At 38.5% G+C, this 22899-nt stretch overlaps 1 protein-coding gene across 1 annotated transcript in view; it reads left to right on the top strand.

Moving 5' to 3' along the window:
• The window catches only part of KIF5C (kinesin family member 5C), an 83393-nt gene extending 65002 nt beyond the window's left edge, over nt 1–18391 (top strand). Inside the window, exons 16-26 of the mRNA XM_063318378.1 lie at nt 348–536; nt 643–760; nt 1497–1573; nt 2082–2191; nt 2979–3080; nt 3587–3647; nt 9832–9903; nt 11280–11384; nt 13801–14017; nt 16017–16118; nt 17695–18391. Coding sequence (XP_063174448.1) covers nt 348–536; nt 643–760; nt 1497–1573; nt 2082–2191; nt 2979–3080; nt 3587–3647; nt 9832–9903; nt 11280–11384; nt 13801–14017; nt 16017–16111 — 1146 coding nt within the window. The 3' untranslated portion in view covers nt 16112–16118; nt 17695–18391. The remainder of the gene's footprint in view (nt 1–347; nt 537–642; nt 761–1496; nt 1574–2081; nt 2192–2978; nt 3081–3586; nt 3648–9831; nt 9904–11279; nt 11385–13800; nt 14018–16016; nt 16119–17694) is intronic.
• The last annotated feature ends 4508 nt before the right edge of the window (nt 18392–22899 follow it).

Below are 22899 nucleotides of genomic sequence, written 5' to 3'. Positions count from 1 at the left end.
TAATGAATAAAAATACTTTCACCATCTGGTGGGCTCCTAGTCTTGAGAACTCATGGTACAAAAAAGGTGCAGACCAGCAAGGAATGTAAAGCTATAATGAATGTTAAAATGCAATACTCAGAATCAAAAACCTATAATAATAATTTATTGTCTATTTCTACCCACGAGTAAATGGACAGTGAGATCTGGGGAGGATGGGGATCCCTAAGTGTCAGAGATGCTAGGGAAGAACAGTATATATCATGCCAATTTCAGTAATATGTACAGATATTTACATCTCTGTTAAGATAGTGAGAAATGGAATTTGCCCATAAAATGTTAATGATGCAACTATTTTGTATGTTCAGTTAGCTGATGTGAATGGTGTGATTGAAGAAGAGTTTACCATGGCACGGCTGTACATCAGTAAGATGAAGTCTGAAGTGAAATCTCTGGTGAACCGTAGCAAACAGCTGGAGAATGCCCAGATAGATTCTAATAGAAAAATGAATGCCAATGAGAGGGAACTTGCTGCCTGTCAGCTCCTCATCTCTCAGGTTATTAAGCTGTTTCTTTGTTATTTTCTCTTCATTGAGTTTCTCATAGTTTTATGTGTACATTAAACATGCAGTTTCCTGTTTGCTTTCTTTTCAACTTTCAAAGCATGAAGCAAAGATCAAGTCTCTTACAGACTATATGCAGAATATGGAGCAGAAGCGAAGGCAGTTAGAAGAATTGCAGGATTCCCTTAATGAAGAACTGGCCAAATTGCGGGCACAAGGTACTATAATGTCAGGGATTAAGGGGCTTTTACATATCTCCTGCTCTGGTCCATCAATAGCTGCCCTTGGATTTTATTTTATTTTTCTAATGTGTTGATTTGTGTCTAGTAGTTAGCTTCTTTCCATTGTCATCTTCCTTTCTGAGATAAGGATTCACCAAGTCCTTTCAAACTGGTTAATGTTGTCTGAATTGGGAGGACTAATACTGCTTTGGAGACATTTATTATGTCAATTTGATCTACCAATCTTACACAGGAAAATAACTGTGTGGTATAAGCGTGCTTTATTAGCTGCAGTATGGCATGAATCAAAACTCAACTCATGTTGATTGGCATATTTTGCTGTACAAGGGCAATTGGTGTTCATAAGCTGAAACTGCTGCAAATCCACTTAACTGAGGCTACTGATGTTCTGAATTGGTCACAGGGATTGGCTTTAAAGATTACAGCTGGCATAACAACACATGGGGGAAACTGCGCAACATATGGAATGTGATATTTTTAGTGGGACAAATGGAATTGGCTTTCATTGGAAGAAGGTATCTCTTGAAAACTATGGGCTAAAAGTAGCTTGATACAAACTGTTCTGCTGAAACACCTGTTAATGTTTTTGTCACTGTAGGGTAATAAAAGTAGAAAGATACCTTTTGCACAAGGACGTTTAAGAACCTGATTAATATCGTCTTAAATTATATCACATTAAAAAGTTGTTCAACTGTCCTCTTCATTTGAACAGAAAAAATGCATGAAGTCAGTTTCAAAGATAAAGAGAAGGAACACCTGACTTTGTTGCAGGATGCAGAGGAAATGAAGGTAATTTTAGATGACCTCAATGATAAATTTCAGTTTTTTGATTCCACATATTTAATTTTCCCTATACATTTGCAGTTGTGATACTGGTTTCAAAGTGATGATCAAGGTCATACTGTGTCTTCAAACTTTTGAAACACCAACTTTGTAGCGAATTCTCTGAAGCTCTGTACTAAATTAGTGGCACAAAGAAACTGCTATCCAAGTTTTAGTCAACCCTTTACACACCTCAACACAAGATCACTAGTTTTTTCTGTACATCCTAACAGGCCTTTTGATCTATGAGAGGCACATAGCACATATATGTGGGCTAGTTCAGAAGGCAGAATTGTTGGGATATGACTGGGCAAACTGATATTCATATTCTTGGCTTAGTTTTAAATGAAGAAAACGGTATATACAAGAATCTCAGCAATTTTGAGTTATGCAGGGCATATTTGATGTGATAACATTAAAAAACAATGAGTAAAAAAGTAAATTATTGTAATTTATTTATCTCTTCTATGAACAGAAGACACTGGAGCAGCAGATGGAGAGTCATAGGGAGGCTCATCAGAAGCAGCTCTCTCGTTTGCGAGATGAGATTGAGGAGAAACAAAAAATTATCGATGAGATCAGAGAGTACGTTCATATTCACATTCCCCAGTACAGCTTTTGAATATTTTTGTAGGTGTATATACATCCATACACGGACTATTGCAGATGACTTATTTGATCTATATTTGATGATGTATTCTTTATATTTATTGGCAAAACTCTCATGAAGAGAACCAGATGAGTATTGCTGTGATGTATTACTCTAAAATTTCCTCATACTCATTTGAACAAAGAACAAAGAAAACTCTTTTGGATACAAGACTCACAAAGTGCTCCTGCTTTATAATAATGATAAAACACAGCAGAAAAACTATGATGTTTATGTCCAAGGCATACATGTAACTCTGGAACTTGAATTCTTTATCATCATCAGAAATATGGCATTAAAGAAAATAATTATCAATACCTTGGGATGCATTTAGAGCACTGTTTGTGACAAACTGTTTCAGCAGCTCCTGCAGATAAACTACAGTATATAATGATAATGAGAGATCAATATGGCTTGATGGCAACAACAGTTTCCAAGTTCTCTTGAGGAAGTGGAATCCAGCGCTTGAAATGGAGTGGGATAATATCCCATTTCTCTTAAATAAATATAAACCATCCAAGGATATTACATAGAATGGGGTCATAGCTGTGTTAGAAACAACATTTGATCAGAATTTTAAGATGATCATAAGAGAAAATTACCTAAAAGTATGAAATGAAGGAATATTAGGTAATTGTGAACTTAAGACAAATCAAATGCATGATGGCATTAATTCCTCTCCCTGCAGTACCATTTTTGATTAGGTTATTTTATTTTCTTCAGTATGAATCAGAAGTTGCAGCTGGAACAAGAAAAACTGAGTTCAGACTATGAAAAATTAAAAGTAGAAGATCAAGAACGGGAAAAGAAGTTGGAAAAACTTATGTAAGTTAGCTGAATTGCCTTTCCTGTTATGAATGAACATTTAATGTATGTAAAATAATGTATGCAGAATGCCATCCTGCTCAAGAACAGGAAACTCTGGCCATCTAGATATTCTTAGAATGTAGTATCTATGCATGTGACAGTACATATTCTAAGGATTGTTAAAAAGTAATTTTCCTTTTATAACTGAGTGTGAATAAAAGCAAGCTAATGTACCCCTTAAGATAGTTCTATTCCTTGTTAAAATTTGTGTAAGTTAATTTTCAAATATATTTTTGAATGTTTTATTTCTCGAGTGCTATGGTTTCATAGTAAACTGAGTTTGTACATGAACTTGCTATGATTGTGAGGCATTGGTGAGTTGGTCAAAATGCTTAGTTGCCAATGTTAAAAGATCCTTTAGACATTAGAATGTGATCTGGCTTCATGTTTTGCACATTTGGGACTCCCAGTTATATATTTGTATTTTCTGAGTTGTGCCACTGTTTTTTTTTTCTTTTGTCTAGATTGCTCAATGATAAAAGGGAACAAGCAAGGGAAGATCTTAAGGGACTGGAAGAAACTGTGGTATGTATTAATCAAATCATAGTTGTATTTCTGAAACAACTTTCCAGAAAAGATACCATAATTTGAGGGAGGAGGGCATTGGGTTGGAAAAATGCGCTAGGAAATTCCATTGCCAGTCATCCTGATAGATCATCCTGGTATGGTGGGGACATTCACTTTTTGTATCTTTCCTATATTTTGTTTGTATCTCCTAAGAACTAGTGATTCAGATTGCTACAGTTGGTCCAAAACTCAGCAACTCACTTGTTGACTTGCGTTAGTCACTACAATCACATCACACCTATCTTGCGGGACCTGCGTTGGTTCACAATATGTTTCTGAGTGTACTTCAAAGTGCTGGGTTTGACTTAGAACACCTTATATGGCTTAGTACCAAGGTAACTGCAGGACAGCCTGCTCAACTCCTGGGACAACCCATTTGAGGAAGTCCTTCAAGGAGGAGCTGCTGGTGAAGAGAAATTTAGGTGGGAGGCAGACCCTGACAGTGACCAACAGAGGGAGATATATGATGGTAGGTTTGGGGCTGATAGTTTTAGAAGAGAGACTGGTAACTTGGTTCAGTTCCCTCTTCTAGTCCAAAGCCAACGCCCAGGGCACTGGATACCTTGTCCTCAGACTGATGTTGTTAAGCATGAAGCCTGTTTGTAATAAGGCCATGTACTTTTATTGTCGTGTCTGCAGGAATAAGCAGTATTACTGGTGCGTATTACTGAAACTTGTTTATACGAGGTGGGGTTTTCCCTTTATGAGATTTGTTCTCTAGGTTTTCAGATGCTCCAGTGGCTGCAGTGCCAAAGGAGGGGAGGCAGTGTAATAATTCTCTTCTGCGAGAACTTGGCTGTTGCCAGTGACCCTGCTATATACAGTAGGTTACTGCAGTGCTTCCCAAACTTTTTCTTTCATTACCCAAAACCACTTATCAGAAAGTCCTTTTTACCCAATGTAGGTAAAACACTTTAAGTCAATTTAAATGTCCCTGTTGTGATTGGGTAATGGGTTTGTGTGTCATTACCCAAGAAAAACCACTTTTACCCAATTTTGGGTAATTTACCCGGTTTGGGAAGCACTGGGTTACTGCAGGCAAATATATATTGCTGAGCTGAGTTTCAGGGACAGGTTAGTGATTCTGCTGGTGATCCACCCACCTAACTGCATAATAGCATCTCTTCCTGAACTTCTCAATTTCATCTCTGGGTTGGTGTTGAGAATTCCCTGTGCTACTAACCCAGTCCATCTGATTCATTGAGTATGTGTCATCAAGTTGGTGTCGATTCTCAGTGACCACATGATTTTCTCCATTATGATCTGTCCCTAATGTGGTCCTTCAGGTCTTCCAACTGTGCAGTCATCACCACTGTAACTGAGTCCATCTACCTTGCTGCTGGTCATTCTCGTCTCTTTCCTTCCACCTTTCCCAGCATTAGAGTCTTCTCCAGAGAGCTAGGTCTTGGCATAATGTGTCCAAAGTAGAATAATTTTAGCCTGTCATTTGTGCCTCAAGTAAGAACTCTGGATTGATTTGTTTGTTTTCTTGTCTGTCCACGGTATTCTCAGGAGTCATTTCCAATACCAAAGTTGAAAAGTGTCAATACTCTTCCTATCCTGCTTCTTCAAAGTCCAACTTTCACTTCTGTAGGATGTCACAGGGAATACCATGGATTGTACAGTTCTGATCTTCCCAGTCCATCTAGATTGATACAGTATATACTGGATCTAGTTTTCACCTTAAGGCAGCTAGAGAATGATCTGAAGGTGGAGGACTTGGTTACTCATCCTTTCTCATGGTCAGATCATTTCCTGGTCAGACTGAGGTTATTTGTTATGGCTGACCACTGCAAGGATGGGGGATTAATTAGGATAATCCACTCAAGCTCCAACAGTTGCTTGGGGAACTTTCCAGTGATACAGTAGGCAGATTTTCCATGTGTCTAGTGAGCATCTACAGTGCAGATGCATCTAGGACACTGGACAAGATTGCACCCTTGTGGCTTAGTCCTATTTTGTTGTTGTTGTTGTTGTTGTTACAAGCTAATATAATGGGAAATACTTTGGAAATTAATGCTCCTTGTATTTTTTTTGTCATAAAATTTAAAATTCATTATTTCAATGATTAAATAATTAAATGAATATGTAAAATTAAAATCATTGTATCATTTTGAGAAATAAATGTAAAACACTACAAAACTCTAAATAGTAATATTTATATTGATGTTACCAGTATTTATCATCATGTCAAGCAAATGTGTGTAGTCTTATAAAAAACAATACTAAAAACAATCAGTAAAAACAATGCAGGTAGTCCTCACTTAACAGTGGCAATTGGGACCAGCAACTCTGTTGCTAAGCAATGCAGTCATTAAATGAAACATGTGACCATGCCGGGTTTATGACGTCAGTTCTGCAGTCATTAAGCAAATCACCTGTGGTCATTAAGCAAGATATCATGTGACCACGACTTGTGATTTTACTGCCAGCTCTCTCCATTGACTTTGGTTGTTGGAAGCCAGCTGTGAAGCTCGCAGATGATGATTGCATGACTGTGGGATGCTGCAACTGTCGTAAATGTGTGCTGGTTGTGACTGTGGGGATGCTGTGACCATCGTAAGTTTGAGGACCAGTTGTAAAATTACTTCTTCAGTGCCACTGTAAGTTCGAACAGTCGCTAACAGGGCAGTCATTTACCACGGACTACCTTTATTATACCTGACTGGTGATTACACTGAATTATCTATAAACATTAAAATTGCTTCTGGTTACTGTCATTACATCAAATGTTTCCTCCTTAAAAACTGTACTCTAAGTATCTAAGTGTCATGAGTGCCGTTGAGCTGAAGACATCAGCGCAATGGCACACATGACAATAGCAAGGAAACAGGGGAAGGGGCTCAAGATAAGTAGCCATCAACTCACAAAGACTGAAGGACAAGAAACAATGGCTAAACGGATCGCGAGGCACACCCAAGCTGTTAGCGCTAACGCAACGGAGATCGCCCAGCTGACAGCAATCACCGGAGGAATAGAGAAACCGATGATGGGCGATCCCGGAACGCCAGCGGGGCCTCGCAACCCCTCACCTACCGGCAGGACAACGTGTTGGACAAAGGGGGGGTGACGTAACCGCGAGTGAGGGGGCGCTGACCGGCGCGGGGTATTTAAACCCCGCACCGGCGCGCTCCTGTCACTCTCAGCTTTTTTCCTATACTGTACCTACACCGTGAATAAATCAGAGCCTGTTCCACCGAACCAGTGTCTGAGCCTTATTCAGAGGTAGGCAGCGCATGACACTAAGTTTACCTTTTTGTGTGTCATGTAATATATAGGGAAGCCATTCTTGCTTAAATTTAGTCATACTTCTGTTCTGGATATATACTGTTAATTTTGCCATTGAGGCCTGTTCCCCAAGTTTGGTTTCCCAGTCTGATACTGTCAGCAAAATACCTCTTTTCCAATGTTGGACTAAATTTTTCCCCATGGCTATCAACATATATGCTAATAAATTGTGATTAAAGTATTGGTTCTGGAAAAATTCCTAGTAGGAAAAAAACCAGTTTCAATTCAAACTTAGTTTTAAATTTTTTTGAATAATACTGTGTATTTCTTTCTTGTACTTTTGAATTTTTTACATGACCATCACAATGATAAAATGTTCCTTCTGTATCACAACATTTCCATCATTAATTATATAATTATAATTAACTAAATACTCTTGCAGTTATGGATGGAGTTATGTGCCATCTGTAAAACATTTGTGCTAATTTTCTCTTAAGTTATAGCTTGGGGTAAATTTTATTGAGTGTTTCCATAAGTCCTCCCATTGTTTTTATGTAATTTTTTCTTTAAAATTCTGTATCCACTTTATCATAGACTCTTTTACTTGTTCTGTCTCTGTGTCAAATTTTAATGACAATTTATGTATAGGTCCTAATGGGTGGTCTTGACTCTCTATAAGTGTTTCAAATTCTGTCATTTGTTTTAAAAACCCTCCTTTTTTGAGGTTGCTTTTTATTCTTTCAGCAATCCGTAAATACATCAGCCATGGTGACTTTTGGCCTTTGCCAAATAATTCTTCCTGTCTCTTTAGTCTATTTCTAGAGTCTGGATGTATCTTATCCTATCCATATATGCTACTGTATTTTCTTACAATAATTGTCTCCAGAATAGAAGGCATTTGAGGGTGAGACTAAAGGTGAGATTGCTGGGTAGCTCTGAATTCTTCCCCAGGATTTATTTTATTAAAACTGCAGTAGAAATAGTCATTCCAAATTGTCAAAGACTTTTTCTGCATCCAAAAAAATTATTCTCCCTCCTGCTTCTTACTGATATATTCTATTGTATTTAATATACATCTCCTGTTGTCCTTGATGTTTCTCTTGGGAATATAATTTGTTTGATCCCCTTCTTCCCATGTTTGTGGTATTTCCTTTGTTATTTCCTTTGTTTTGTCAGTGGTTCTAGAAGTTCACCTTCCGGTTCTTTATAATATTAAACCCATCTGGGCCTGGCACCTTCCCAAGCTTAATTTGTTTTATTGTTTCTCTGATTTCTTGAATAGTTATAGGCGTATGTAATATTTGTCTATGTTGTTCATTACGTTCTTTGAGTGCAGAGTCCTCAATTTCTTTAGTCATACCTGTTTCATCAATATAAGCCTTGGCATATAATTTCCTGAAAAATTCTACAAGTTCTTCTGTAATTTCTAACCTCATGTACAGCAATTTATTTCCTTTCTTTATTGCCAATATTGTCCATCTTTCTTTCTCTTTTCTAATCTGGTATGCCAATAATTTCCCTAGTTTCTTAGCATTCTCAGAATGATTTTGTTTGGCAAATTTTACCTTCTTTTGTAATTCTTCCATTTCAAGTAAGTCTGATTGTTGCGCTTCTTTCATCACTTGTCTTTTGGAGTTAGTCTTGTGAAGCTGTTCTAATTCTCTTCTTTTTCCTTCCAATTGTGATTTCTGGCTGTTTATTCCTTTTTCTGTTTGGCACCATGTTTTATAAAAAATCCTCGCATGTAGACTCTCCCAAATGGTTGATTCCAAAATTCCTAGTATTCTATTTGTTTTGGGGGGAAAAAACATGGCTTATTCCTGATTACAGATTCTGATGGTTCCCCCACCCTGGCTCTGTTAGTCAGCTAAAGTGGGGTTGAGGTTTGGGAAGTGGTAAATGCTTATTTGAAGGAAGGAGTGGAAACCTGCCTCCTTGAAGACAGCAATTGTGTGCCATTCTTGAAGAGGCCATCTCTTAACCCCACAATATTAGTTGGACAACATCTGCTATTCTCTTTTAAATAGAGATCCTGGAGAATATGATTGGACTTCAACTGGAAAGGACACTGGAGGAAGCAGATTATATAGATCTATTTCAGTCAGGATTTAGACCCAGGTACAGGAAGGAAATGGCATAGGTCACTCTTATGGATGAGCTCCATTGACACTTGGAGGATGGTAGGAGTACCACTTTTCTTTTCCTGTTAGAGCTCTCAGCTGATTCTGATACCATAGACTGTGGTATCTTCCTCAGTTGCCTATGGGGGTCAGGGGTTACATTGGTGAAGAGGTGGGAGCCAAGAAAACAGTTCTTCTGCATTGCTGCCCCGGCCCTGTGAAACAAGCTCCACCCACCAAGATCCAGATGGCCCTCATCCTTATAATCTCTTAGAAAGCAGTTAAAACATTTTATTTATTTATATTATACAGGGTGCAAGAAAGTACAATTAATATATTAAAAATCTAAGGTTGAATTTCCCAGTTAGTGATGAAGTGAAAGGTTCCCTGTGCGAGCACCGAGTCATGTCTGACCTTTTGGGGGAACGCTGCTTTTGTGACGCTTTATAGAGCAGGGTGGTTTGCCATTGCCTTCCCCAGTCGTCAGCTTCCCCAGCAAGCCAGGTACTCATTTTACCAGCCTCAGAAGGATGGAAGGCTGAGTTGACCTGAGCCGGCTACCCAAGAATCCAACTTCCACCGGGATTGAACTCGGGCCGTGGGGAGAGTTGCCATCATGATGCAAACTCTACTACTTTTGTACAAACACTGTGACATTGCACAGATGCACATAAGGGGCAGAGCTTGCATGTTGATGTCACAACAATCATTACATCATTCTGATTAAACTGTCAGATTCTGTGGAGGCTTCTGATGTTATATTTTTTCAAATTTATGTATATGTTTATTTACAGGCTCGAGAACTTCAAACCCTTCATAACTTACGTAAACTCTTTGTTCAAGACCTCACCACCAGAGTAAAAAAAGTAAGATAAAATCTTATGCTGAAAGGTTTGAATTGTGCTAAAAACATCTTTTTTTTGGTCAAAATATTTGTCATGCTATCTGGCACTCTATTGAAATATAATTGCTTGTTAATATATCTTGATGCATTTGAATTCCGGGGAATAATTGCATGTATAGATAGACTAAATATCATTATCAGATAATTCCGAAAGCTTGTATAGTAAACATAACTAGAGGGGATTGTATAATAGTAGCTTTACACATAGGCATATTGCTGTAATTTATTTATTCATTAAGTGCAGTCTAAGTGCAGTCACAGTGTACTATTAAATATATTTTGATACCAAGATAAAAATAATAAAAATGTTAAAGGTGTATTTCCAGGGGAAATTGTGATGACTGTGAACCAAAATCATAAGTTTTTGCCTCCATTGAAGCAATTAAAATTAATACAGAGGATGAAGAAAGTCTAACATCACCTCTCTAGAATAATTTTTATTTGACTTCATACTGCTGGTTCAACCAATATAACTTGCGGCTGTATTTTGGACTCTATTTCCTATGGTTATGAAAGAGTAGAGCAAGAAAGATTAAAGAAAAGGTGGCTCATACTGAAACACAGTATTAAAATCACTGATGTAATACTTCAGCCATAAGGCCATAAAGTGAAATCAATTTTAAATTAAATAAAATCTTACAATCTTCACTATAAAATAGTATTTGCATGAATGCTTCCACTTTGTTGCAATTTATCTGCAATGCTTTTCACCATCCTTTTAACTTTCATTAAAAAAAAAGATAAGCCTTTATGGGTGAGGAAGAGAGAACAGTTATTTCATAATGTGAAAACATTTGCTTGAGGAACATTTTGAAAGTAGTTAAAAGCACTATTTCAATAAGTATTAAAAACTAGCCATAATTTCGCCAGTCTGATGTGCAGTAGGTATTACATTAGTTTGGAAAACCTTCATAATGTCTACTTATCTGACCTCAGCTGTAACTCCTAAATCTTTCCTCATGTCTCTGCAAGTACTCTTATTCAGTCAAGATGTCTGTTGGAATAGAGAGCAGAGGAGGACTGATGAATGTGAAAGGTTTCAAAATTATACGTTGAATAATTTTAAAGGATTAACTTAGAAATATTGGGGATCGTGTAACTTTTTTAAAGTTTTCCGTGTCTTGAACCATGCATGTCAACAGCATAAATGTGAGTTATGTTCAGAAATCAGAGAATTAAATCTGTTTGAATGCTTCATGCTTAGCATTATTCCAAGTTTAACTTCAACAGGCACATATTTTATGCTTGACTGTAATGTATTTCTATGCAAGATAGTTTTTTGTTACTGTTCTCAGCCACCATTTAATTTCTGCACTGTAACTTATTTGCTCTGCCCAGAGTGTTGAACTGGACAGTGATGATGGAGGTGGAAGTGCTGCCCAGAAGCAGAAAATCTCCTTTTTGGAAAACAACCTAGAACAACTTACAAAAGTTCACAAACAGGTAGGATTATGGGATGGATAAGGGACAGAAACGGCATTGGTTGTGCTTTTCGATGATTTCTGGTAGGAGTGGGATGGAGGGTGTGTGACCATCCTGGATTTATTTAACCTCTTAGCAACTTTTGATACTATCCGCCGTGGTATCCTTCTGGAGCAGCTTCAGGGGTTGGCGGGGGGGCACCGTCTTGTCCTGGTTTACCTCCTTCCTCCAGGGCCGTTTCTAGTCAGTGATGATCAGGAGCGAGAGGTCCCGCCCTCAGCCCCTGCTTTGTGGGGTGCCACAGGGGTCGGTGCTCTCTCTGCTCCTTTTTAACATCTACATGAAGCCACTGGGTGAGATCATCCGTCACCTTGGGGTGAGATATCATCAGTATGCTGATGATACTCAGTTGTACACCTCTGCCCATGGTGAGTTAAGTGATGCTGTGACCGCCCTTTCCCGGTGCCTAGAGGCTGTTGAGGTCTGGATGGGGAGCAACAGGTTGAAGCTGAACCCTGGCAAGATGGAATGGCTAGGGGTTTGAGGCTCTTTGGTTTCCAGAGAATTACCATCTTTGGTCTTGGATGGAGTTGCACTGCCCCAGACAGACCCTGTGCATAACCTGGGGGTTCTCAAAGAGCAGGTGGAAGTTGTAGCCAGAAGGGCCTTTGCACAACTGCATGTTGTGCACCAGCTACACCAATTCCTGGACCAACAGGGCCTTCTCACAGTCACCCATGCCCTAGTCACCTCCCGTTTGGACTATTATAATGCGTTCTACATGGGGCTGCCCTTGGAAAGTATCCGGAAGCTTCAGTTGGTTCAAAATGCAGCAGCCCACATAGTTTTGCACAAGACTAGACTTGCACATGTGTCATCTCTTTTGCAGGAGCTGTATTGGTTGCCAATTTGCTTCTGGGTCCTATTCAAGGTGCTGGTTATCACTTTTAAAGCCCTACATAGCTTGGGGCCAGGTTATTTGCAGGACTGCCTTTCCTGAGTCGCATCCACCCAGCCCACCAGAGCGGGGAGGCAGGGCATGTTGTGGGTCCCTTCAGTTAGGGAGGTACATCTAGTGGGGCCAAGGACAAGGGCCTTCTCTGTAGTGGCTCCCTCCCTTTGGAACATCATCCCTCCAGATATAAGATTGGCCCCCTCCTTGTTCCTGTTCCAGAAGGTCCTGAAGACATGGTTCTGTCAACAGGCCTAGGGACCCCAGACTGCTTTGGAGCCAATCAAGTGGTTGGTATGAATGTGTTTGCTGCTGCCGGGATGGTGTCTATTGTGTCTTTATGGTTTTTAATTCTGTAAGCCGCCCAGAATCACTGTGTGAGAGTTGGGCAGCCTTATAAATCTGTTTGATGAATGAATGGATGAATGAATGAATATGTAGGTCATTGCTACTTTGTGGTTTTCCTAATTTGTCTAAATTCAACAGCTGTGTAGAATAAGAGGGGGAAAACAAACCTTAAATAATTGTATGAAATTGCCTTAAAATCTCTCTGTCATTGAGTTGCCTACAGCTCTTTCATGGAGAAGTTTGAACACAGTTGTTTCAAATAAAAGTGGATTTTCAACCAGTTTATAGGACCCTTGCCAGATGAGGCAAAAGGAGGCTGCTGGAAATGTAGTAAGGAGAGAAAAACTAAACACATGTTCTGGGAGTGTGGAATCCTCAGTTTTACACCAGGGGTCTTCAGCTTTCTTTTAATTCAAATTGGCTTTTTAGCATGTATTGGCAGCGTTTCCACCTTGGAGAACACAGACGAATGGAGCACTGGGACTGTCAATTAATATCAAGATTGACTAGCATGTGGTTCTTCAGATGCTGCTGAACTGCAACTCTCAGCATCCCTGACTGTCAACCATGTTATAGCTGAGGCTTTGGGGAATTGAATTTTAGCAACATCTGGAGAGCCCCAGGTTCCTTATTCTATTTCAGCCTTTAAGAATTTGGGTGATTGAGGTAGGGCATGTACTGATGAACAGTAGTCAGTATGAAAAGCACTGCTCTTTTTGTCTTATGGAAGCCCCATATGTAGGCTGGAAAGTTTAAATTAGCGATTTTCCTCTCTCCATGCCACTTCCTATTCTTTTCCCTCTTCTTTGCTTCCTATTGAAAGTACAGGACTGAATAAGACTGTTCACAAGTAAAATCCACAGGGTGCAAACAGTGTTAAAAACAGCAAAAATGGAAGATGGGATGACATATTAATTTCTTTATACACTTTTATGTATTTTTTATCAGTATGCCACTTTAAAATGGAAGAAAATTGCAAAATGTACATCAAGTTGGAATGTTTCCCAAGGAAACACCACCCGAACAGGCTCTGTTTCTTTTAAAATATTATTGACTTATTGAAAAGAGGCACCCTCCTTTTAGTGCCTTATTTGAATGATGTTGTAATCAGCTTCTGAGTTTTTCCATCTTTTACAGTTGGTACGTGATAATGCTGATCTTCGCTGTGAACTTCCAAAGCTGGAAAAACGACTTCGAGCTACAGCAGAGAGAGTGAAGGCCTTGGAAAGTGCTCTGAAAGAAGCCAAGGAGAATGCCATGAGGGATCGGAAGCGATACCAGCAAGAAGTAGACCGCATTAAAGAGGCTGTAAGAGCCAAGAACATAGCAAGACGAGCACACTCTGCTCAGATTGGTATGGATCCTTGTTCCTAATAAAATACTCAAAAGTTCACAATAAACTCAGCACATTCTATGGATTCATAGACTTTTCCTGCAGAAAATACTTCTATTTTTAGATATATGTGGCAATGGATTTTAGAAGAACATTCCTGAACTGTGACTTCAGGAGCCTTCCTAGTTTGCATGTATTAATTAGGGCTAAGCTCAAAGCAGTTGAGCACAGTACTTTGCAACATGAGGATGGATGTACATAAATTCAACAATTTTTGAAGCAGCTCAGTGAGACTTGCAGAAAGACGTGGCTGCTTTAGTGTTTCATAGAGAGGTGTTTAGTTCTCAGTCCCACACATTCAATTCAAGTCTTTATTGTGGTCAAAAACCAGCATAAGGAGAATGGGTACAGTCAGTTAAAAGCATAGAAAATACATTAAAATCTAAAGAACAATGTAAAAGCTAATGTGTTTGTGTGTGTGTGTGTGTGGGGGTGTGTGTATCACAAAAGTCTAAAATAAAAGAAAAAGAATCTAAAAGGAAGGGTAGGTGCATTAGATGGGTATGGGGGAGCATAAAGGTTAGTATGTCTATTGCAGGGTTTCTCAAGCAGGGTTCCGTGGAACCCTAGGGTTCCCTGGGAGATCATGATTTATTTTTTAAAAAATTATTTCAAATTCGGGCAACTTGACATTAAAGAGGTAAGTTTCATTCTTTAGTTTAAGAACATCGTCAATGCATATGTACAGGCCTACACATGAAACAAAAAATATAATTTTGTAACTTTTGGCCTATATTTGAGCCTGAACGTGCAGGGGTTCTCTGAGGCCTGAAGATATTCCAGGGGTTCCTTCAGAGTCAAAAGATTGAGAAAGACTGCTTTACTGTGATGAATTAGATGCTCATTAAAACTAGTTTATGGTACCTGTTAAGAATGGCAAAGGAGCTCCTCTGTGCAATTTCAGAAATGTGGTCCCCATGGGCTTTCCTACTGCTAGCAGAATGAGGGTATTTGAAACATGAGACCTGCTCAATCTTGTGGCCATCTATGCTCCAGGAGTGGCTCTTGGCCCTTTTGGCAAATGCCATGATTTTAGTTTTCTGAGTTTTGGCTGGTCTTCCTTGCAGTACTGTGTTAGTGCTTAAGGCCAGTAGGTGATCTTGGAAGTATTGCTGCATCGTCTGCATAGAACAAAACAGAGATATGTCTTCCAGCAAGTTTTGGGGAGTGAAAGTTCATGTTGCGGAAATGGCCCACCATGGAGTTGATACAGAAATTGAATAGGAGAGGGGCCAGTATACAGCCTTGCTTGACTCCTTTCTCAGTTCCAGTGGTGAGATGGTCCTGGGGGTTACATCATACTTTTGAGTCAGGTCCCTTCATGAAGCATATGTATTAAATAAAGTAAACATCAGTCAATTGAGGAGGCCTCCAGTTTTTCCCATAGTTTAGCTCAGGATGTGGAATCAAAAGCTGCTTTGAAGTCTATGAAGGTAGCATAAAGGGAGGTTGTATTGTGGGAGGAGTATTTTTCAATGAGATGTTGGAGTAATAGGCACTGATCGATGGTGGATCAGCCTTCCCTAAAGCCGGCTTGCTCCTCTGCAAGTATGTTTTCTTGTTCCAGCCAGTCCTGGAATTTCCACTGTAGATGTCTTGTGTCAGTCCCACACACTGTGAAGCTCTATATTCAAATTGTTGATTTGCAGGGACTTTTGAAGTCATTTCTACTGATTCATGTATCTCATTCCAATTCCTACAACTCAAGAAGTCAAGAGATGGGAACATCAAACATTCTGAGGCGGATGAAAAGTCAGTTTGAGAACAAAAAGAAAGGAATCTATTGTATTTTCAATGGGAAGGAATTTATGAATTCTATATTATTGTTTGGGGTATGTGTGCTATTTGTAGGCTTCCCAGACAGGAAAAATGGGATGTGGTAATTTCAATGAAGTGTACAGTAGTGCACACTTTGGCTTAAAGCAAGATTTTCCCTCGGCTTTGCTTTTTCTCTTTGTAGCCAAGCCTATTCGCCCTGGTCATTATCCAGCATCTTCTCCAACAGCCATTCATGCCATTCGTGGAGGTGGTGCATATTACCAAAGCATGAAATAAATAACAGGTAAGCTCATGGCCGGTTTTAAGTTACTGTACGTAATTAGGAAAGGAACTTTTCAAAGTATATGCAGCAAGTTCAACCAAAATGCATCTTGCATGAGTCAAGAATGTACCACTGTTTTGTGACAGCTACATTACCAATAGGATAGTGGCCATGACCTGCCATTTTAACAGCATTGTTTCTCACACTCGTTCAGTGCAATGCTGGAGTGTCTCTGTCCTTCACCTGCCCTTTAAATGAAATGGAACAAGCTGTTTGTGTTGCAACAACACTCTCCTCAGTAAAACATTTATCCAGGTATATTGTTTCAGAAGTATCCATTACGTTCATTGCCCAAAAATGTAACTTCTGTATCCTGAAAAGAGCATTCTTAGCAATGTCCTTACATAATTACAGCTAGTTCTCATTTAGCGACTGCCTCATTTAGAGACCATTTGCAGTTACGATAGGAATGAAAAGTAACTTTGCAACCAATCATCACATTTAAGACCTCCTCAGCTCTGTAAAGCTCTGGAAAGTTGAAGTAAGATTGTAAGCACAGTCACAGTTTTACTTAATGACTGCTTTGCTTAATGACTGAGTTGCGGGTCCCAGTTCTGGTCGCTAAACAAGGATTACCTGTACATTTAATATAATTCAGAATTTGTCTTATTGATGGAGTCTATGTAAAAGCAACGTGTGAGGACAAACACATTCTGGAAATTTTTTTTTTTTTAAGTTTGGTAATTTCACTGCAATTTTTGGAACACCTACCATTCTGTGAAAAGAATACTGCAAGGCATACTTAAATAACACTATTGAGAACAAGGGAAAACCGTGGTGTCTATTCCATTTCTATTCACATTTTTTCCCAGGTAACTAAGAAAAAGTAATTGAGTAAGAAAGAAAGAAACTGAGATACGAAGTTTTCCAAGGCAATCCATTGAATATCATAACTGAGAATGAATCTGATCTTAGTTTTTGCTAGTTCTAGGTCAATATCCTTATTTTGATGCCACCCTAATGTACTAGTCAGTTTTTGAGTGCAATCCAAAATGGGAAAAAAATTGCTTTTATAAAGCTTGAGACAGGTCAAACATATGCTAGAACTGTTGTCTTCCCCCTTGTAATCTTAAGGAGATTTTGCCTCATTTTGGGGGTATCTGATTGGTAGCTATACAGAACAAACTTTTCTCTGCAGTAATCTCTTATCATCTGCTTGGTCCAATTTCTGGTATTCCTCCCCTGCCCCCATTACTGAAAACTGACTTGTTCTGCCACACATTTGACTAAGCTTATTACTGTACAGTATATTCTCATGTTGCATCTCAAGTCTTTGCTCTGACAGTTTATGGCTGGACTATCTTGGATTGTCAGATTTTAAGTTATTCTTTGTAAGAAAAAAAAAACATAAAAAGAGCTTCCAAAGCTTGTTTTCCCCCTCACCCAGTCCCATCCTGTACTACAGTGTCTGTTCTGCAGCACCATATAATTATGTTTTCTGTTCAGAAACTAATTCTCCAAAGGATATTCTGCTCATGAATGTAAACTTTGTATGATATGCACTAACACATTTTATGTGTATCTGTTTCTTTTCCAGGCAGACCAGGTGGTCCTTGGCATGTGGAAAGTTGTCATCAACTCATGCTACTTTTTTACGGGGAACGGGAACTGTACTTCTGTTCATTGTACATGTTCTACAGCCAGCTGCAATGCACTGGTTTCAGATGTTTCAGCTTTATCAAATCTCCATGTGTACAGAAGTGTGTCCAATACACTTTTTCTTTCAAAACCTTGTACAGTGTATCTAACACATTGTCCTAGGCTAATAACACATTGAGTCTGCTGCTCAATCTCTATCACTGACTGACTGCATTTTACCCCTCTGTGCCACTGACATGGACAATTCTGTGCTTGCACTGATGCTTTTTTGTTCTAAGTACTCTGGTGCATCAGTAAAAACGTAACAGCAAAGAATTAGCCATCAGACAACCATAGCATCAAACCAGATGATTGGATTCCATCATGAATTTTTGATTTTCTGTTCAATGTGTGTATCATTTTATATTTTTAGAAAATGACAGGGTGCAGTAATATAGTTTAAAAATACCCCCCAATTTGCTTTCAAAATGTAAAGTACCTCAAATAATGCATTTTTATTCCCCTGGTGAAATGGTGAATTTGTATTAAAAGGGTAGGGAGGAAAAGTTAAGTGATGAGTACACTTGCTTGGTAGAGATCAGATAACTAGGGATATAGAGGGATGCAGAAGAACTGGTTAGCTTAGTTCTAGGTGGTCATATGGGTGCATCATAATCTCAAAGTTTAGTATTTGATCTATAACGTCCCATACATTGGTTGGATCTTCAGGCAGTTATGCAGAAACGATGGTTTTGATTAATATGAATGTTAAAAGTAAATTTAGAAGAGCAGGTGAAATCACAATTTCTCCTTGATTTTCAGAGATCATACTAGAAGCCAGAAATGTGGGGAAAATTCTGCTGTAATAAGATAAAATGTTTTCCAAAGGGTTGACTAGGAATAGGTATGCATGTTTAGAGTGCAGAGCAAAAAAAGGAAGAATGATTGAAGTAATCTTTTCATTAAACAAAATCCTGAGATTTTGTTTAAAACAGTGAATGCTGGAACTGAACCATATGGAAGCCTGCCTAAGAGGATGGTGTAGTACAACCTCATTGGATTCCCTCTTAATAACAGACATGCAGTACTAAATTGTATTTTAAGTGGAAGACATAGATAACCATAGAAAAAGTAGTTAAGCAAACAAGTGTTACATCTGCAGTTTAATATGTCAGTTATGTTTCTTTCACTATATATACACTGAGAACCATGCACATAAACATGTATTATCTTAACGTGAGATTCAAAATGACTGAATTTTAATTCACATTCATTCCATTCTGTTGCTGTGGCTTTCTCTAAAATTAACAGTAAAATTGGGGCTACTGAATTTTTGGGGTGAGGGATTGACTTACTTAAAATAAGCTATTCTGCTATAAAGCCTTTAGAAAGATGGTTATCAGATATTTTATCATGATATAGGTTACATACTCTCAACTGTAGCAAGGATTGTTGGATCTTATTTAATTTATTAAGGATTGCACTATTTGTGAGGGAAGGGAGAGACTTTTGTTACATGCTTAACGAAAGACCTTATTTTGCATTTTTGTTAATTTTTTGTAAATGTTTGTGTTTTTAAACATTATTACACATGTATATACACTGTCCACAGTGTGAATTTGCCATATCCAATCCTTTTTCTGGGATTAATGGGGCCAATTTTTCGTTGTAAATTGTTGAACACCAAGTTACACACACAGAGTTACACACACACACAGCTCCCAGTTTGCGGGGGAGGGGGGGACCTGTAGAACAATATTTGAGGAAATTTCAGTGCGGGCATCCAAACAGGATATATTCTAAATATTCCAGTTAGAATGTGTAATATGGAGGCTGTTTCAAGCAATTTCACTAGAGCTATTTTAACAGGCAAATGAACTCTTAAAATGCATAATTAATGAGGTTTTATTTTAAAACATAACTTTAAATGATCCCTTTTGTGCATTTAAATAATACTGTTTAAGATGTTTTGATACTGTGAATGCAAGCACTATGCCTGAGCAATCCCTACTGATATGAATGAGAACTAGGTACTGTGATTTGACATTTAAGCACTTTTGAAATTAAAAATTGTGAGGTTTTTGCATAATAGGGTGCTTATGTTAGGCTTTAAGGAGACGTTAGCTTTGGTGCCCCAGAACAAAGGTATCAGGACTTCCTTTCTGATACCTTTCTGGAACTGCTAGTTGCTGATCAACCAGTCAGTTCTTCTAGCTTAAGTGTCTCCTTGACTGAGGCCTCAGAACTAATTTTTCAACTTTGGGTCAAAGATGGCAGACTGTCTTCTGAAATGGGACACAAAAGGCACAGTATATTACAATGCTTAGGGTTGTATTTTGAAAATGATCCACATACTTTTATTATGTTACTATCTCACTGCTGCTAGAATTGTTTTGTGTGATATTTCTAGGACATTCTTTTCAGTTTTCTGTACTAATTTTACAGTATGTTTATATTGCTCCTCAAATGCCAGAGATTTGATTTACTCTTATTTTTTTTCTTTGCTTCTTTTATCGTTACAGTTTGACTGAAATTATTTAAGTAAGAATCATGTTTTGAGTTTAATTCTTGAAAACTCAGAAACCATACTTAGACAATTTTCTGAGTGAAAGTGAAGCTTGTTTCTAATTTCAGTTGTACCTTGTCATTCTTTTTATTTATGTACACCTTTGGCTAACTTTTTAATTTAGCCTTCTACCACTGAGGCAATGGAAAGTTTCTGACCACACTTGCTAAAACTGAATTTTTCTGAGCAAAGTTAAGACTGGATTATTCTGAATCAATTAGCTTGAAATAATGTAAACTGTATTAATATCTAAAAGCTGGCTTTTAAAAAAAATCTGCTTACCTGATCAATGAATGAAAAAAGCACACAAAAACCTATTTTGTTACTTGATCTATAAATGAAAGTACTTCCTTTCTTAAAAAAACAACACAGCCCATGACCTTACCTTTCATCTAGCAGATATATACCTTGGTATTAGGTATATTCCAGCAAGGACCACTGCAATTTTTGTGGGTTGTGTGTCTCTCGACCCCCATCATAGGCTGAGTTGAAAAACAGGTTGTGCAGTATAAGCCGTAGTTTACAGCTGATGGATTGGCCCCTAAGCCTTTATAGCGAGGCAAGAATATGAAAATGTTTTTGAAATATGAAGAATCTGTTCACGGCAGAATTTTGGGATTATACCTTACTGGAAAGCAATCTGTTACAGTGTCATTTAATGCCTTCTTGGACCAAGAACACACTGGTTAATTGTATTTTTAGGCACCCATATGAAACCATTTCTGCGATTGTGTCTTACACCTAAATACATGTGTCTGTCATTTCTGAAACACTTCTTTGATAGCGGAAGATGTGAAGGAACAATAGGGATTGAGGCATTCTGTAGAAGTATACATGTCTAGTTTGTAAAGTGTGTAGTGTGTATTCCAGATGTGTATTCTCTGGGACCTATGTATCTGTACAATAGCTTGTTTTAGGGAAAAATGAAATGTGGATCCTTTTTCTGATGGTTACAATCTGTGGGGAAATTTCCACTATTATATAAAAGATGCTGTAATGAATTAAGCTCTATAACAGCAAACCTAAATCTTCCCTCCCTTCTCTATAGTTAAGTCTTTGGATCTTGGTTCTAAAGTACTATCTATCAAACTGTATTGATACACTGGCAGACTGCATGATGTATCATCCAAAACCTGTTTAAGTAGAAATAAAATTGAAGTAAACTTTTTTGTGGCCTGTGTTTAGCAGCAGTCATGATATTTATTTATTTATTTTCTATCCTGCATTATTTTTATAAATAACTCAAGGTGGCAAACGCTCCTTCTCAATCCTGTGTTCTTGCTGTCTTCTGTGGAAACCTTTTGGTTTCACAGTTCAAACTGTGCCCAGGTTACAACCCTCTTGCGGAGCACAGCCCTGTATCGAAGCAGGTTTCAGCGTTGTGGATAAACTTCTCGTATCTAGTAGAACTAGCCACACGTCACCTCTGAAGACCAGGGCCTTGAAGGTATGTTCCCTGCCAAAGCAAAACTGGCAAGTTCTGTATTCAGCAACAGCCCCTTGTGTTGCTGAGAAAGGAAAGGAATGAAGCAGACGTATTAGCTATTTTTACACTGATGGTTACACACCTGTTAAATGTGAGACCATTGAAAGCCTACCCAAGTCTTTCAGATTTAAATACACCACCCTCCAATATTCAAGCAGAGGCCTTTTCTATAGGAATGTTAGCAATTTGTTTATTCGTTTAGTCGCTTCCGACTCTTCGTGACTTCATGGACCAGCCCACGCCAGAGCTTCCTGTCGGTCGTCAACACCCCCAGCTCCCCCAGGGACGAGTCCGTCACCTCTAGAATATCATCCATCCACCTTGCCCTTGGTCGGCCCCTCTTCCTTTTGCCCTCCACTCTCCCTAGCATCAGCATCTTCTCCAGGGTGTCCTGTCTTCTCATTATGTGGCCAAAGTATTTCAGTTTTGCCTTTAATATCAATGTTAGCAATAAAGATACTTGAAGAGCACATGCTTTACAGCATCCTCCCCAGCTTCGATTCAACTTTTCTTAGTCCACTTTTGTCCTGTACTTTCTAGTGCTCCATACAGACACTTCCACTTCCACTAGGTGGCAGGCTGCTGACAATTTAATTCAAGTGTTCCAAATTCACTTGGATTAGGGGAAGGTCCCTTTAAAAAAAACTCAACCTATGAATTATTGTAGCTATATACTTTTGCTAAAATATGCCTTTATTTTCCATAGCTGAAACAACAGGCAATTTTTGACTTTGCTTTCCTGCATTATTTCTGTGTACCTGTACATAAATGTTAAAAATTAACTGTTGTACCACACTATTTCTCCACGCTGATTTTTTTCTGCTATTATGTACACAAATGCACATATCCATGTATAAAGCCATACATCCTTTGCATTCTCATTGAAGAGCTGTAGTATGATGAGATTTCCCTCCATTTCAATTCTTTAAAATATTGATATGCTACTTTATTATCAACATTCTTCAGATGTGGGTAACTGCAAATTAAAAATGGGGGAACCTCCCCCCCCACAGAAAACAGCACTTTAAACAGTAGCAAATATAACTTAAGGAATGGAGCAGGTTAAATGGTCCAGGCAACTAAAAATCTCTGGCTGGCAGAGGATAGAAGGG

Source organism: Candoia aspera, chromosome 1 (assembly GCF_035149785.1).
Source record: "Candoia aspera isolate rCanAsp1 chromosome 1, rCanAsp1.hap2, whole genome shotgun sequence".
In the NCBI taxonomy this organism is placed as follows: domain Eukaryota; kingdom Metazoa; phylum Chordata; class Lepidosauria; order Squamata; family Boidae; genus Candoia; species Candoia aspera.
Note: the sequence above shows the minus strand (reverse complement) of the source record. Positions and strands in the feature narration are given on the sequence as shown.